The sequence below is a fragment of the Pseudophryne corroboree genome, chromosome 1 (genome assembly GCF_028390025.1).
Source record: "Pseudophryne corroboree isolate aPseCor3 chromosome 1, aPseCor3.hap2, whole genome shotgun sequence".
Taxonomy (NCBI): domain Eukaryota; kingdom Metazoa; phylum Chordata; class Amphibia; order Anura; family Myobatrachidae; genus Pseudophryne; species Pseudophryne corroboree.
In genome coordinates, this window is record NC_086444.1 from 480710494 (window position 1) to 480727977 (window position 17484).

The following is a 17484-nucleotide window of genomic DNA, read 5'->3' on the forward strand; positions in this document are numbered from 1 at the left end:
GTTTGAACATCTGATGACTGTAGAAGACAAGTACCTCACGTGGAAAACGGTGATGTTACTGGCCCTGGCTTCTGCGCGACGTGTCTCGGAATTGGGGGCCTTGTCGTGTAAAAGTTCATACTTGGTCTTTTACAAGGACAGAGCGGAGCTCCGGACTAGGCAGCAGTTCCTGCAGAAGGTAGTCTATGCGTTTCACTTGAATCAGCATATTATGATTCCGGTTCTGGCGCTTCTGCTCCTCCGGAGGTAATGGTTGCTGTGCGAGACTGGAAGATCCATGTGACGAGAACGGCTCGGATCAGAAAGATTCTTTGTTCATGCTCTGATGCACATAAGAAGGGTTGTCCTGCTTCAAAGCAGTCCATTGCTCGTTGGATTAGGCATACTATTCAACAAGCCTATGTGTCGGCAGCCTTATCTGTTTCTAAGTCTCTGAATTCTACAAGATCAGTGGGTACTTCCTGGGCAGCTGCCCGTGGAATCTCAGCCTTACAACTTTGCCGAGCTGCTACCCGTTCAGGGAAGAACACTTTTGTGAAGTTCTACAAGTTTGATACTCTGGCCAAAGAGGATTCCCAGTTTGGGCAGGCGGTGCTGCAGCAGTCTCAGCATGTTCCCTCCCGTTCTGGAAGCTTTGGGAGGTCCCCATCGTACTAGATTCCCCAATATCCCTTATGGATGCTATAGAAAATAGGATTTTAATTACCTAACTGTAAATCCTTTTCTCATAGTCCATAAGGGATATTGGGCGCCGCCTCAGTGCATTGACTTTTCTGCGGTTTCTTATTATCTGGTTACCTGTTCAGCTGTTGCTGTTGTTACCAGCCGTTGCTGGTTGTTATGTTAGTGGTGTGCTGGTATGTAAAGCTCACCACTCTATCAGATTTCTTTCTGTCCTATATGGCACGTTTTTACCTAGAACTGCCTGTGGGAGGGGGCATAGAGGGAAGGAGCCAGCACACCCAGTTAAAGAAATTTAAAGTGCACTGGGTCCTTTGGAGCCCGTCTATACCCCATCGTACTAGATTCCCCCAATATCTCTTATGGACTATGAGAAAAGGATTTACCGGTTGGTAATTAAAATCCTACTTGCTTTTCCGCCTCCTTTCTGATACTATCTGTCCCTATCACAACAGCACCTGTGTGCGTACACTATATAACGCATGTGTTGCAGGGGTTTTCAGAACGTCACAGTTGCAAGCTGCTCAACTAAGTAAACATTGGCATTGCGTGCAACTCAGTATTGGGCCCACCATGTAAATCATACAAAATTTAACACTGATCCTCTTTAAAATGCAGATCCATACTCTGTAAAGAGGAATATTGCAAGATCCATGAACAGCCAATTGGTTTACGAGTACATGCTTCACTGTCTGAAGGCAACATATAAATATTTTGCCATGCCCCAAAACAGATCTGGAAAATCAAATGCTAGGAAACCCACTGAGTCTGGGACATCTGCTGACCATGAAGGTGTACCAGCTGGTACTGCTTCTGTGAAGATACCACATTTAATCACAGCTGAGAAAATAAGTAGGAAATTGGAAGACTTGACCATTGATGACCATGATGCCACTTCAGGACAATCTGTCATTAGTCATGACCATGGTAGTTTAGGCCATAAAGAGTTAGACAGCACAGTGAAGAAAAAATTAGTTTATGAAACCTATCCAGATACTACTCTTGAAGATGCTGATTGTGCAGTGGAGGAAGTTATTTTATGTGACCCTGAAGACTCTTTACAGAGTTGTGAAGAACCAGAGAGTCCTCATGAAGAGTCTGATGATGACCATTCTTTTAGGGAGGATGAAAGACAAAGTAAATATATCTTGATTGATCAAGGCTTTGATGAAGATAGTGATAATGGAGAGGCAGCCATGGCAGGCAATGAAGAAACAGACAGTCTGTCTGATTTTGAAGGTGGTGTTGTGGCTGAAGGTGAAGACTTTGGTTTGGAAGGCAGTGGCATATATATAGAAAGGGTTGACGTGGATCAGGAGAGCACAGAAGGTACAGATGAACTAGAGGAAATGCTCAATGACTTCACAAATCCAGATTTGGCAGCAGTAAATATTTCAGCTGATGATGAAGACGATGAAGAAACTAGTTTGACTTTGAACCACAGAGAGCATTTAGATAGTCTCATAACTGATGAGGAACTAGAGAATTACGCTGGCTCAGTAGGTGATCTGGTGTCTGAAGATGATCAGGCTGGCACTCTAAAAGACATTGCGGATATTTCAGACACTGGCCTTTTGAATGCTGAAGATGCTAAGATATTGATGGCAGTTGACAGCTGTTTGTTTTATGAATTCAATAAACCGACTTTCACAAAAGGCAAGGTAAGAGTGATTTGAGGTAATTCCATAATATTGAGTATAACGTTATTGGAATCTAAAATATTTTTGGTCAAGTTCAGTTTTGTTTTTTGTTTGTTTTTTTACAAAGTATGTACTACCGTATATACTCGAGTATAAGTCGACCCGAATATAAGCTGAGGCTCCTAAATCCTGGGAAAACTTATTGACTCGAGTATAAGCCTAGGGTGGGAAATGCAGCTCTAGCCGTACACAGCCCTTATAGTGCCAGATATGCCGCCACAGTGCCAGATATGCCGCCACAGTGCCAGATATGCCGCCACAGTGCCAGATATGCCGCCACAACACCACATCCCCAAGTGCCAATTATGCTCCCACAGTGCCAGGTACAACTTACCCTCCGCCGCTCCCGTGCTGCTTTGTGAAGGTGGGACACAGAGGGCACAGCTCGCGCCTCTCCTGTGTCCCTCCTGCGTCTCTGACGGTGGGTCTGTTAAATGAAGTGCCGGCGTGTGAGCCAATCAGAGCTCATGAACGGGTACTTCATTTAATAGACCCGCCGCTGCCGCCAGAGACTGAATCGGTCTGTTGTCATGGCGCCGCCTACCCGCAGGCTGCAGCACGGGCTCCGGTGCCGGGGGAGGCAGTATGGCTGAGCCCATCGTCATCTCTGACTCCGAGGACACGGGAAACGAGCCGCTCGGGGCACAGCAGCAGGCGACAGATTGGAGGTTAGAGCAGAGACGTCTGGGAGGTGCCGGTGCCCAGGGGAGCGGCAACACGGGGGCCCGTGTCTCATACTACGGGCAGTTTTATCCCTACGGAGGGACACAGGCGCTGTGCCCTCCGTGTCCCTCCTTCCCACTGACTCGAGTATAAGCCGAGGGGGCTTTTTCAGCACAAAAAAAGTGCTGATAAAGTCGGCTTATACTCGAGTATATACGATATTTCCTCCATCACTAATTTCCCATTTGTGTCTATAGCACGGTAAAGAACATTGATATTTGCAGTAGGAGTTGAGTTTAAAGTTTAAATGGGACTACTTATTCATCTGTATCCTGACACATGAAGGAACGACTTATCTCTTTGAAGTATACATTTGTGGAGTATACTAACCCCTTAAACTCCTCACACAAATAACCTAAAGTTGGTTCATAAGAGGAAGTGAACTTTTGTAAATGTATAAACTTCTATATTTTTGAGGGCCTCATGTAGGATATAGATCTATATATAGTGATTATTTTTTTTATCCGCAGCCTCCCCTTGGAGTATTAGGAACCCCGAGGTAGAATGTTTCCTACTATTGGATTAAAAACATAGAAATTTAAGAGGATATAGTATCTATTTCTTTTATTTGTGTTTTTTAAAATGGCTATACAATGGATGTGGATTAGCCTTTTTTATTTTTGTCCTCAATTCAGCTACCCACAGTTGTGTGTTACTTGTGTAAGAGAGAAGGACATCTAAAGAAAGACTGTCCAGAAGACTTCAAAAAGATTGAACTAGAACCTCTGCCACCACTCACTTCGAAATTCCAACAGCTTTTGGATCAAGTGTGTATGCAGTCTTATGGTTAGTATTAATACGTTTTCTGGCAAATTCATTTAGTACATTTTTGGAACATGTTCTGTGGTTGCACTTCTCATAAAGGGACCTATATAGCGTTTTCCAGCTCTAGTTTTCAAGGACTTCTTAACCATGGTGCATGTAGTGGGGTTTGGAGTACCTAGAAACCCCCCACCCCCCTTCACCCCCTCTCGGACCAATCCATACAGCAGATACACAGGTTTTGTTTTGTGTGACGGCTTTTGAGTCTGTCTCAATGGATTGCCCTCAGAGCTCTAAATGACTGATCAGACCTGCCGCACTTGCACAGCAGCTCCTTGTAGCCATGGCAGCTGCTGCAGTGCCCAGCTCCCATGGGCCATTGAGTGTCCGATATACCATTTTTCCATCTAAATGTTAGGTCGCACCCAGGATTTGATAGCCGGCTACAACTCTGGTGATGTCAGGGGTCATGTGTGCAGTGCTGGCGCTAGGAGATCATCTCCTAGCGTCGGCTCTGCCTATGCCGTAAACGGGTACCTGGTCGCATCGATCCAGCTTACCCATTTGCACTGCTCCACATCCCGGGTCCTTTCCGGGACAAACCCTGCCAGTTGCATTCCCTGGTCACTGGACCCTCTTCCACTATGCCACGCCCGAGTTACAGCGGCAATAAATCTGTTTTTTTTAGTAGCAGTGAAAAAGGGGTATACCTCATTGCACTACTCCCCCAGCGGCCTGAAGCTCTTCCCAACTGGCAGAATGAAACTTTCTTTCTGCTGCGGGGTACACTGGGCTCCACAAGGATTGGACAATGGGGTGTAGAGTAGGATCTTGATCCGAGGCACCAACAGGCTCAAAGCTTTGACTGTTCCCAGAATGCACAGCGCCGCCTCCTATATCACCCCGCCTCCCAGCACAGGAGCTCAGTTTTGTAAGTTGGTGCTGCAGTAAGCAGACACTTAACAGAGGGGCTGCTCCAAGCAACCCTAAGAAAAGCTTTTTATGAGGTAAAAAGTGAAAACTTCAAGGGCAGCAGCGGTGGTAAATGTCTTGTGATATTCACTGCTGCAGCTCCAGCTCTCCCCAGCGGCGCTGTACATTCCCGAGCCCTGGTTGCCGGGTACCTACAGCGGAGGCTCCGGTTTTCTTCACGTTAGACACACGCGGCTGGGGCTCTCCAGGATCGCGTGGCCGCGCTTCGGGAGGTGGTAAGTGGGTCCCGCTTGCGGGACCCGGACTTTATCGCGATCCGGCGCAGTCAGTGGGAGGCGGGTTGCGCGCGCTGGCGGTGGACACTGTGGCAGTACAGCCGATCCCACTAGATCACCAGGTCATGGGCGCAGGTCAGATTTTCTCTCTAAACCAATTCTTATATCGCCCACAGTACCCGGTGGTTTTGCCAGCAGAGGGGATAAGGCTTAGACCTGAAGCCCCTCCCCCAGCCCCAGGGTGCCATTTCTAGCAAGTGTTCCCGCCCTGGAGCTGCATATCTGTCTTTTCCTCACTCCCTGTCAGTGTCTGCGGCGCCATTATCCCTCAGCTCACTGTTCCTGGGACTGCTTGGGCAAATCCTCCTATGTAAAGCCGCATGGTTGTCAGCGCTGTGCCTTTACATGACACCTAAGTATTCTACGTGCCTTTTTAGACAGTGATAGTTAAGAAAGAGTGCACTTAGTCAGGGTTTTATAGTACATTTACCCTGTGATATACATCCAGTTCTTACTGTGTACTGTTATCTATTGTTATATAGCTATGTAAGCTAGTCCAGTGCAGTATTATTGTCAGTAATAACCTCTGCATTGTACAAACTGTGACTTTCTGTGTGTGCATTTGATAGCTGAGTGGTGTCCATTTCGTGTCTTTCACTCAACCTGCTATCCCTATATTCCATAACCTGAGGGGGCTTGGTGCGTCAGGTGTTATCTAATATAGGATTTTCACAAAGATATACTGTATTATGTATTTTTCTCTGTGATTTAGTCACCATATCTCTCCTTTATCTCTGCTAGTGCTGACTACACTGCGCAGGGGTTTGGGTTCAGAGGTATAGTACTGCTGATAATTGTACTGTGTTAACCTCATACTGCAAGTTATATCATGTCTGCTTCTGAGGGTAACGGTTCTGGGGCTGAACACACTGCTGGTGTTGCTGACGCCATGGGGCCATATGAGGAGTATATAGCAGCTGTGGGCTCTGGTTCTGGGGGCTCCTTGCCCCCCAGTGGGACTGTGGCAACGGAGGCACATACTGACCCACCGTGGGCTGCTTTTTCCACGCTTCTGCATACGCTAGTTCATAAACTATCTCCCCCTATGGGACCCCCAATGCCGGTACAACCGTATGTGGTCCCTGCAGCTAACCCGCCGTGGGCGGACGATTTATCTGCTCAATTAAAGAAGTTGAACCAGTCCTTGACTACTGAAAAGTCTGACCAACGCTCGCTTAAGTCCCAAGAGGTCCTCTAAGCGAGCGCTTATCTCCGCACAATCCACTGCTGTCACTGACACATCGTCTGAAGACTGCACATTTACTGACCCCTCAGGTTCTGACTCGGATACGGCTGATGGGGAGGGTAGTTCACATGTGGATGCTCCTGATCTTTTGGAGGCTATTAAATTAATTCTGCAGATTACGGATGATCCCGAGCCATCCGTCCCTCCTAAGAAACCAGATAGGTTCAAGCGTCAGAAGGTGGTTAAGCAAGTTTTACCTCACTCTGACCACCTGGTGGATATACGTCAGGAACCCTGGGAAAATCCGGGTACGAAGTTTGTGCCTCAAAAGAAGATGCTGGCTCGCTAACCCCTGACGCCAGAGCTGTCTAAAAATTGGGAAACTCCTCCTCCAGTAGACTCACATGGATGGTGATTTCCTCAGCTCTACCTGTCACTACCGTCACGTCTCTAAAAGAGCCTACGGATAAACGTGTGGAGGGTTGTCTGAAAGCGATGTACACCCTCACGGGTGCTGCACAAAGGCCCACTATTGCAGCTACATGGGCTGCAGAGGCTATTGAAGCATGGGCCTTAGAGTTAGAAGCTGAAATCTCTTCTGACCATGCTAGGCAATGCTTGTCATATATTGTCACAGCTTCTAGATATATTAAAGAGGCGGCTTCTGATGCCGGTATCCTAGCAGCCAAGGCCTTTACTACGTCAGTCCTGGCTCGCCGGATATTGTGGCTGAGATCCTGGTCTGTGGATCTGGACTCTAGAAAAACCCTGGAGGTACTCCCTTTCAAGGGAGATATTCTGTTTGGGGAGGACTTAAAGAAGATTGTGGCTGACTTGGCTACTGCCAAAACTGCCTGTCTGCCTAATACCGGTCCTTCTGTGTCGAAGGCTAAAGGTACGTCCTTTCGCCCCTTTCGTCCTTCAGGTAAAGCAAAAGGTCAGGCATACCATAAGCAGGCCCGCACTTCCAAACCTGGTAAGCCGAAGCCCAAAAGAGCCTGAGCTGCCAAGACCGATAAGCCTGCCGCATGATGGGGCGGGCCTCCCCCTGGGGGATCCCAGGGTGGGGGGCCGGCTTCTAGGGTATACCCAGGAATGGTTGAAGACCACTTCAGATGCCTGGGTACGGAAAGTTTACGCCATAGCCTTCAAATACCGACCCCCTCATCGATTTTGCCAGACAGACGTCCCTTTGGACCAGACAAAGGCAAAAACTACACTCGGTGGTACAGACCCTCCTGGATACAGGAGTCGTAGTACAGGTGCCTCTTGCTCAGAGGGGCCGAGGGTACTATTCTTCGCTGTTTCTAGTCCCGAAACTGAACGGGTCCTCCCTGCCCATTCTCAACCTCAAGGCCAGGTTTGTGAAGGTTTCCAAGTTCCGTATGGAAACCCTCCGCTCTATAGTTCTGGCCTTGGAACCTGGGGACTACATGGTCTCCCTGGACATACAGGATGCTTACCTGCATATTCCTATAGCAGTGTCACATCAACAATACCTGAGGTTCGCTATTGGCAACCTACATTACCAGTTTCGGGCGTTACTTTTGGTTTAACAACGGCTCCGCGAGTCTTCACCAAAGTTATGGCGGTGTTGACGGTGGTACTCCGCCGTCACGGGGTCAGGATACTGCCGTATCTGGACGACTTGTTAATCCTGGCAAATTCCCCAGATCTTCTCCTGCGTCATCTGGATATGACTGTCCGGTTTCTACAAGCCCACTGGTGGCTCATCAACTGGCAGAAATCCTCCCCGGTCCCTGCTGAGAGCATGGTGCACCTGGGAGCGTTGTTGGACACTCACAACCAGAGGTTGTTCTTGTCTCAGGAGAAAGTCCTGAAGATTCAGGACAGGATTTGTTGCTTCCTTTCTCGTCAGCAAGTGTTGATACATTCGGCAATGCAGGTACTGCGCCTAATGGTATCGGCATTCGACATGGTGGAGTATGCTCAATTCCATTCTCGCCCCCTCCAGAGGCTGGTTCTAGCCAAGTGGGACGGCCTGCCTCACCGGATCAGATCTCAAATGATCTTCTTGACTCTGGAGGTCCGTCTGTCGCTACACTGGTGGCTCCGGGACCAACAATTGTGCAGGGGTCGTCCCTTCTGGATATCCAACTGGGTACTGTTGACGACAGATGTCAGTCTAAGAGTTTGGGGTGCGGTGCGGTGCTGGAGCAACACTCCCTTCAGGGTCGGTGGACCAAGGAGGAATCTCTCCTCTCGATCAACATTCTGGAATTACGGGCGGTCTTGAATGCGTTGAACCTGGCCCAACATTTAATTAAGAACCGTCCTGTTCAAGTACAGTCGGACAACGCCACCACAGTGGCTTACATAAATCATCAAGGCGGCACTCAAAGCCGTTTGGCAAGGAAGGAAGTTTCACGGATTCTACGTTGGGCGGAACGCCATCTACCGGCCATATCGGCAATATTAATTCCGGGAGTCCTGAATTGGGAAGCGGACTTTCTCAGTCAGGACGTGCATGCCGGCGAGTGGGGCCTCCATCCAGAAGTGTTTCAACTCCTCGTGGAAAAGTGGGGTCTTCCAGATGTGGATCTGATGGCGTCTCGACACAATCACAAGGTTCCGGTCTTCGGAGCAAGGACAAGGGATCCTCAAGCAGCATTCGTGGATGCGCTGGCGGTGCTGTGGAGGTTTCGGCTGCTGTATATGTTCCCTCCGGTGTCACTCCTGCCCAGGGTAATTCGGAAGTTCAAGCAATAAAAAGGAAATCTGCTTCTCATAGCTCCAGCGTGGCCCAGACGGCACTGGTTCTCAGACCTGCATGGCCTATCGTCAGAGCGTCCAATTCTACTTCCACAACGCCCAGACCTCCTCGTTCAGGGCCCCTGTGTCTACCAGGACCTAGCCCGGCTATCTTTGACGGCGTGGCTCTTGAAGCTTCCGTCTTGAGGGCTAAAGGGTTTTCTGAAGGGGTCATTAAAACTATGTTGCGAACCCGGAAACCGGCTTCTGCTCGGATTTATCATAAGGTCTGGCATTTCTACTTTGTTTGGTGCGCATCTAACAATTATGACGCTTCCAAGTTTAGTACAGCCAAACTTTTGGCTTTTCTGCAGCAAGGCCTAGATTTAGGCCTGCATGTGGCCTCCCTCAAGGTTCATATTTCTGCCTTGTCGGTGTGGTTTCAGAGAAAAATTGCGACTTTATCTGATGTTCATACTTTCACTCAGGGTGTGTTGCGTATCCAACCTCCCTATGTCCCGCCTGTGGCTCCTTGGGACTTGTCGGTGGTTTTGGAGGCGTTGCAGGAGCCTCCATTTGAACCTCTTGGTTCAGCTGACCTTAAGTGGCTTTCCCTTTAAGGTGGTGGTCTTGCTGGCTATTGCCTTTGCTAGAAGAGTGTCGGATCTGGGTGCCTTGTCTTGTAGTTCCCCATATCTGATTTTTCACCGTGACAGGTCGTTCTTAGGACTCGTCCCGGATATTTACCTAAGGTGGTTTCTTCGTTCCACCTTAATCAGGAGATTGTGGTTCCGGCCTTTGTCTCTCCTGATTTGTCTCCCAAAGAGCGGTCTTTTGATGTGGTACGGGCTCTCCGTATCTATGTGAAGAGAACTGCTTCTATTCGAAAATCTGATTCTATCTTTGTTTTGTTTGGATTTCACAAACGTGGCTGGCCTGCTCACAAACAAACTCTGGCCAGATTGTTAACTACTACTTTACCCATGTTGTTGTTGTTTGAGTTGTTAGGTAAAAGAATGAATTGAAATTAGATTTAGAAAAAGCAATTGATTATTATAAAGACCACGCCCGTATACAGGTTGAGAGGGAACATCCTCTCAAGCCTGGGTCAAAATGCTTCAACACCAGATACATGTCATACAATGAGTTTTATAACATACAGTTACGCCCCATTCTTATAACCCTCCCATATGAGTTCATACATCTGGAATACAGTGTTATGCAATATTAGGACAATTGGCAAAGACAACCAAGGGATATTTAGCCAATACATCCACGTGATGAGGATGACTCGTGATTTAACCATGTCTCCTTATTAGGAATTAAACTGAACTTCGGATGTGCGTATGTGGAATTAATACTAGCCAACAAAGTTGTTATTGTACTTTGTATAGCGTTCAAATGAAATACAAATGAATATGCTGTATCATCTAGCTAGAAACAAAATGGATTCTCTTGTGCTTTTATACTATCATGGTGAATATAGATCACCTTTGATATTGTGACTATTATGTGTATGCATAATATACGCACTATCCCGTAGTACATATATATGGCTGTAGGCCTTTAGAATGTTACCTCTGTCACAGTATTTGACAAGATGGATTAGAATGGTGATTGCACATGCTTATGTGAAGGCTGGTCTCTCTGCTCCTGATCACATTAAGGCCCATTCTACTCGGTCTGTTGGACCTTCTTGGGCGGCCCAACGTGGTGCGACCCTTGATCAATTGTGCAAGGCGGCTACGTGGTCCTCATGGAACACGTTCATAAGGTTCTATGCCTTCAATACTGCCGCTTCCCAGGATGCTTCCTTTGGACGCCGGGTTCTTGTGCCCGCTACAGTGCCTCCCCTCCCATAAGGAACTGCTTTAGGACATCCCCATTGTCCAATCCTTGTGGAGCCCAGCCCGAGTTTTATGATAAGAACTTACCTTTGTTAAAACTCTTTCTGCGAGGTACACTGGGCTCCACAAGGCGCCCAGCCTGACGCACTTCGCTTCTTTGGCTTGGTATGACATTAGCTGCTGACACTTCTCCTGTCGTGAGAGTGTGATGTATGTGGCTACTAACCGTTGTCGTCTCTTTTCCTGCTACTGCATTGGGCTGGTTAACTAAAAACTGAGCTCCTGTGCTGGGAGGCGGGGTGATATAGGAGGCGGCGCTGTGCATTCCAGGAACAGTTAAAGCTTTGAGCCTGTTGGTGCCTCGGATCAAGATCCTACTCTACACCCCATTATCCAATCCTTGTGGATCCCAGTGTACCTCGCAGAAAGAGTTTTAACAAAGGTAAGTTCTTACCATAAAACTCGTTTTACAGCGGTTACTGGCTGCACTATTGAGAGGTGCAGTGTGGACATTGCACAGCTGTCTGAGTGCAACTTTGAAATTGTATCATTTAAAGTCTATAAAAGCAGTTACAGTATGTAAGGTTGAGAATTTCACATTAATACCATAATGACTTGGTATTAAAAAATAGTAATGTAATCAGTGCCCACAAATGTAGTGTGTATATACATAGTTTCTTGCTTAGAAATACCCCTCCCTTTCGAGCACCTGAATGATATCACTAAGCTAATTGAGCATCTACCAATATATATGTGTATATACATATATTTTCTAAATTATTATATTACATACTTACAGATGTCTCCTTATACATCTTGCCTCAATATGCTATGCAGCAGGAGATGTCTGGCGTCAGTCAGCTGGCAGTTTGGCTAACGTCTGGCGTCTTTTTTTTTTTTTTTTTTTTTCTTTTTTGTATTATTTTGCCCAAAATGCATGTTATTTGCATCACTATGTGACTAAAATGCATAAGCATTAAAATTATATGTGGCATGCCTAAATTCTGTGTGCGGCTGTATCTGCATATAAAATGCTACATTACAGTGATTTCCAGGTAAACACTAATGTAGCATTTTGTATGCAGATGCAGTCGCACACGGAATATAGGCATGCTGCATATCCTTTTAATCAGAATAAGCTGCTTTTGCATCCTATTCGCATAGCAATGCATTCAAATGGAAAAAGTCACACATGAAGACGCTTGGCACTACTGAGTCACGGCATGGCGTGACTAGAAGGGTTGTTTAATCTGACTGCAGCAAGGATGTAGGAGGAAACATATATGTATGCTTTTGGGTTTGTTTGTTTATTTAGTAAGCATTCTTTAGATATCCCATGTGCATATTTATAGCTGTGTTGTTAATATATACAGGTTGAGTATCCCTTATCCAAAATGCTTGGGACCAGTGGTATTTTGGATATCGGATTTTTCCGTATTTTGGAATAATTGCATATCATAATGAGATATCATGGCAATGGGACCTAAGTCTAAGCACAGAATGCATTTGTTTCATATACACCTTATACACACAGCCTGAAGGTAATTTAATACAATATTTTTACTAAATTTGTGTATTAAACAAAGTTTGTGTACATTGAGCCATCAGAAAACAAAGGTTTCACTATCTCAGTCTCACTCAAAAAAATTCCGTATTTCGGAATATTTGGATATGGGATACTCCACCTGTATCAGAATAGATATTGCAGCAGTGAATGCTGTAATGCTTTTAAAATAAGCTTTCTGCAGCGGGGTACACTGGTATTCCACAGGGATTAACATCGGGGTGTAGAGTTGGATCTTGATCCGAGGCACCAACAGGCTAAAGCTTTCACTGTTCACAGGATGCACTGCACCGCCTCCTCTATAGCCCCGCCTCCAGGCACTGGAGCTCAGTTTGTAAATTGGTGCCTGCAGTGCAGAAAGCTAACAGGTGGGGCTGCGCTAGGCATCCCTGAGAAGAGCTTTTTTTAAAGAAGACTTCAAGGGTTGCAGCACAGGCATGTCGGTCTGACATTCTGTGCTGCGGCTGTCCATTTACAGGACACTTAAGTATTCTACATGTCGTTTAGACAGTGTTAGGTAAGAACAAGTGCACTCTATATGAATATTTAGTACAAGTTTTCTGTGATATACATCCAGTGTTTACTGTGCATTTATATCTGTATACATACATAGCTATATGTAGTATTACTAGTACAGTGCAGTTTTATTGATTATATGTAATCATTTCTGCATTGTACCTATGACTATGTGTGCCTATAGCTGCTGTGTGAATTCTTTTCTGTGTTTCGTACATATTGATATCACTATATTCTGTACCCTGGAGATCTAAGTGCGTCAGGGTCTCATATACCATATAGTGTTCCACAGGATATACTGTTTGGTATTTTTCACTGTGTTTCAGTCACTTGATACTGCTTAAATCCTCTGTTGTGCTGTACATTTGCAGTCGCATAACACAAGGTTTTTGTCAGGTATTGTGATTGTCTGGCTATATTGTACTGTTGCGCCCTACAACTACATTCCCAATAATGTCTGCTACGCAGGGAAGGAAATCCGCAGATGCTCCTGCATCATGCAGTGCTGACGTCACGGATATATCTGCGGAAAAGATTTCTGCTGCGGGTTCAGGTAGCGGGTGTTCTGCCCCCCCCCCCCACCCCCCAGTCAGCCCGCCCGCAGCACCTGTGGCACATCAAGACCCACCTTGGGCTGCATTTTCCAATATGCGGACTACGCTTGTAGCATGGCTGTGGGACCTCCTGTGCCATTACAGCCACATATTGTCCCTGTAGTTAATCCACCATGGGTGGATACTCTTGTTAACCCAGTTACAGCAATTAAATCAGTCCTTGTTTAAACAAAAACCTAACCCTAGCCCTACTGGGACCAAAGGGTCATCTAAGCGGGCCATTTCTTCCTCACAATCTACTAATATTTCGGATGATTCTTCCGATTCGGTTGGGGAATATACTGATCCATCAGATGCTGATATTGCTGCTTCTGATGATGATTCTACAACACAGGTTGATGTCCCTGGCCTAGTGGAGGCTATCAAGCGGATTCTTCAGATTGATTATGACGTTGACCCTCCTGTCACGTCTAAGAAACCTGATAAGTTCAAACGTCAAAGGTTACTAAATTAGTTTTACCACATTCTGACCATTTAATTGACATACGTCAAGAATTCTGGTCTTCTCCAGGAAATACATTTTCCCTGTCTAAAAAGATGCTAGCTCGTTATCCTATTTCTGCGGAGTTGAGTAACAAGTGGGAAACCCTGCCACCGGTGGACTAACATGTTGCCCATCTTGTGGTGTCATCTACTCTGCCTGTCACCACCATCACCTCTTAGAAGGTACCGACGGATAAACATGTGGAAGGTTGCTTGAAGTCTATTTACACCCTTACAGGTGGGTGTAGTACTGCTGACCAGCGGTCAGGAGACCGCCGGTCAGCTTACCGACATCGGGATCCCGGCAGCATACTGACGCCGGTATCCTGGCAGGGAGGGGCGAGTGCAGCAAGCCCCTTGCGGGCTCGGTGGGGTTCTATTCCCACTCTATGGGTGTCGTGGATACCCACGAGTGGAAATATTCCCTGTTGGTCGGCATGCCGACCATCGGGATAGTGAGCCGTCGGGCTGGTGGAGGAGGTCATGTGACTGTCGGTCAGCTAACCGGCTGTCACATGAATACCACCCCTTACAGGTGCTGTACCTAGACCCGCTATGGCAGCCTCTTGGGCTGCAAAAGGCATTGAAGCATGGGTTCAAGCTATTGAGAGAGAGCTACCGCTTAATTTTTCTGACACTGCCAGACAATATCTGTCATATATTACCCCAGCCTCCCATTATATTCAGGAGGCGGTCTCTGATGCAGGCATTATGGCGGCTAAGGCATCTACTACGTCTTTCCTAGCTCGCCGAATTCTGTGGTTACAATCCTGGTCGGTGGACCTGGACTCTAAGACGACCTTGGAGGTGCTCCCTTTTGAGGGAGATATACTATTTGGGGAGGATCTGAACAAGATTGTGACCGACTTGGCGTCGGCCAAGCCTGCGTTTCTCCCAAGTACTAATCCTTCGGCTCCGAAAGCTAAGAGTACTACTTTTCGTTCCTTTCGCAATCCAGGTGTAAAGCAAAGGGTCTGGCGTACCCGAGACAGTCTCGCGCTTCCAAATCCTGTAAGCCCAAATCTAAATGTTCTTGGGCCGCCCGTCAGCCTGCTTCCAAACTAGACAAGCCTGCTGCATCACGGGGCGGGCCTCCCCCTGGGGGACCCCAGGGTGGGAGGCCGACTTCTGCAGTTCGCCGAGGTATGGTTAAAGACCTTTTTCGGACGCCTGGGTGCAAGAAGTGGTCTCTCACGGGTACACAATCTCCTTCAGGAGACGTCCCCCTTGCCAGTTGTGCTTGACTGTTTTCCCGTCAGATCCGTTAAAAGCACAAACTCTACATTTGGTTGTATAATCCCTCCTGGATACTGGAGTGATTGTGCCGGTGCCTCTGTGTCAGAGAGGCAGGGGATACTATTCGACGCTGTTTCTGATTCCAAAGCCGAATGGATCCTCCCGGCCTATACTCAACCTCAAATCTTTGAACAAATTTGTCAGGGTATCCAAATTCCGTATGGAAACCCTGCGCTCTATTGTACTGGCTTTGGAACCCAAGGATTATATGGTATCCCTGGACATACAGGATGCTTACCTACACATGCCTATTGCCATGTCGCATCAGCAATATCTGCGGTTCGCTATTGGCAAACTACATTAAATTCCAAGCCTTGCCTTTCGGACTGACCACGGCTCCTCAGATCTTCACCAAGGTCATGGCGGTCATGACTGCCCTTCGCCATCAGGGTATCAGGATCCTGCCGTATATGGACGACTTGTTGATCCTGGCGAACTCCCCAGAGGTGGTTCTCCGTTATCTGGAACTGACTGTCCAATTCCTTCAAGCCCACGGGTGGCTCATCAACTGGGAGAAATCCTCGCTGGTCCCAGCTCAGAGCATGGTGCACCTGGGGGCGTTACTGGACACACAAAACCAACGTTTGTTCTTGTCTCCAGAGACGGTCCTGAAACTTCAGGACAGAATCCGTTGCTTCCTCTCTCGTCCAAGAGTGTCGATACACACGGCTATGCAAGTTCTAGGCCTCGTGGTGTCCGCTTTCGACGTGGTAGAGTACGCTCAATTTAATTCCCGCCCTTTACAGAGGTTAATCCTTTCCAAGTGGGACGGCCTGCCTCACCGGATCAGATCTCGAATGATGTCCTTGACTTCGGAGGTCCGTCTGTCACTGAGCTTGGTGGCTACAGGACCAACAATTGAGCGGGGGTCGTCCCTTCTAGATCTCCAACTGAGTCCTCCTAATGACGGATGCCAGTCTGCGGGGTTGGGGTGTGGTGTTAGGACAACAGTCTCTTCAAGGTCGGTGGACCAGGGAGGAGTCTCTCTCCTCCCAATAAATATTCTGGAATTGCCGGCAGTGTTCAATGCGCTGAAACTTGCACTGCCTCTGGTACAGAACAGGCCTGTTCAAGTACAGTCAGACAATGCCACCAGGTGGCGTACATAAATCATCAAGTCGGCACTCGAAGCCGCATGGCAATGATGGAAATGTAAAAAAATCCTTCAATGGGCGGAACGCCATCTGCCAGCTATATCAGCAGTGCTCATTCCGGGAATCCTCAAATGGGAAGCGGACTTCCTCAGTCATCCGGACGTACACGCCGGAGAGTGGAGTCTTCATCCGGAAGCCTTTCAACTCCTAGTGGACAAGTGGGGCCTCCCAGATGTAGACCTGATAGCGTCTCTACACAATCTCACAAGGTTTCCGGTCTTCGGAGCAAGAACAAGAATCCTCAAGCAGCGTTCGTGGACGCCCTGGCAATTTCATGGAACTTTCGGCTGCCATACGTGTTCCCTCCAGTGTCACTCCTGCCCAGGGTACTACGGAAATTAAAGCAAGAAGGAGGAATACTACTTCTAGTCGCTCCAGCGTGGCCCAGACAGCATTGGTTCTCAGACCTGCAGGGTCTCTCGATAGAGCATCCTCTTCTACTTCCTCAACGACCAGACCTCCTCATTCAGAGCCCTTGTGTCTACCAGGACCTGGCACGACTGGCTTTGTCAGCGTGGCTCTTGAAGCTTCACTCCCGAGGGCCAAAGGATTATCTGCGGTGGTCATTCAAACTGTTAAAGGCTCGTAAACCGGCTTCGGCTCGGATTTATTATAGGGTCTGGAATTCTTACTTCACCTGGTGTGCTACTAAGAATTATGATGCATACAAGTTCAGCACTGCCAGACGTTTGGCTTTTCTTCAACCAGGCCTGGACTTAGGCCTTTGTTTGGCCTCCCTTAAGATTCATATCTGCCTTGTCGGTGTGGTTTCAGAGACAAATTGTCTCTTCCTGACGTTCATACTTTCACTCGGGGTGTTTTATGGATTCAGCCTCCCTGTGGCTCCATGGGATCTGTCTGTTGTTCTGAATGCCCTGCAAGAGTCTCTATTTGAACCTCTTCAGTTTATGGACTTTAGATGCATTACGTTTAAGGTCGTTTTTCTGTTGGCTATTGCCTCTGCTAGGAGGGTGTCGG

At 47.5% G+C, this 17484-nt stretch overlaps 1 protein-coding gene across 2 annotated transcripts in view; it reads left to right on the plus strand.

Annotated features, from left to right (window-relative positions):
- Positions 1-17484, plus strand: part of TUT7 (terminal uridylyl transferase 7) — a 267054-nt gene that overhangs the window by 133593 nt on the left and 115977 nt on the right. For both annotated transcript variants that reach the window (XM_063913764.1, XM_063913765.1), the window contains exons 13-14: positions 1300-2342; positions 3740-3890. In XM_063913764.1, coding sequence (XP_063769834.1) covers positions 1300-2342; positions 3740-3890 — 1194 coding nt within the window. The remainder of the gene's footprint in view (positions 1-1299; positions 2343-3739; positions 3891-17484) is intronic.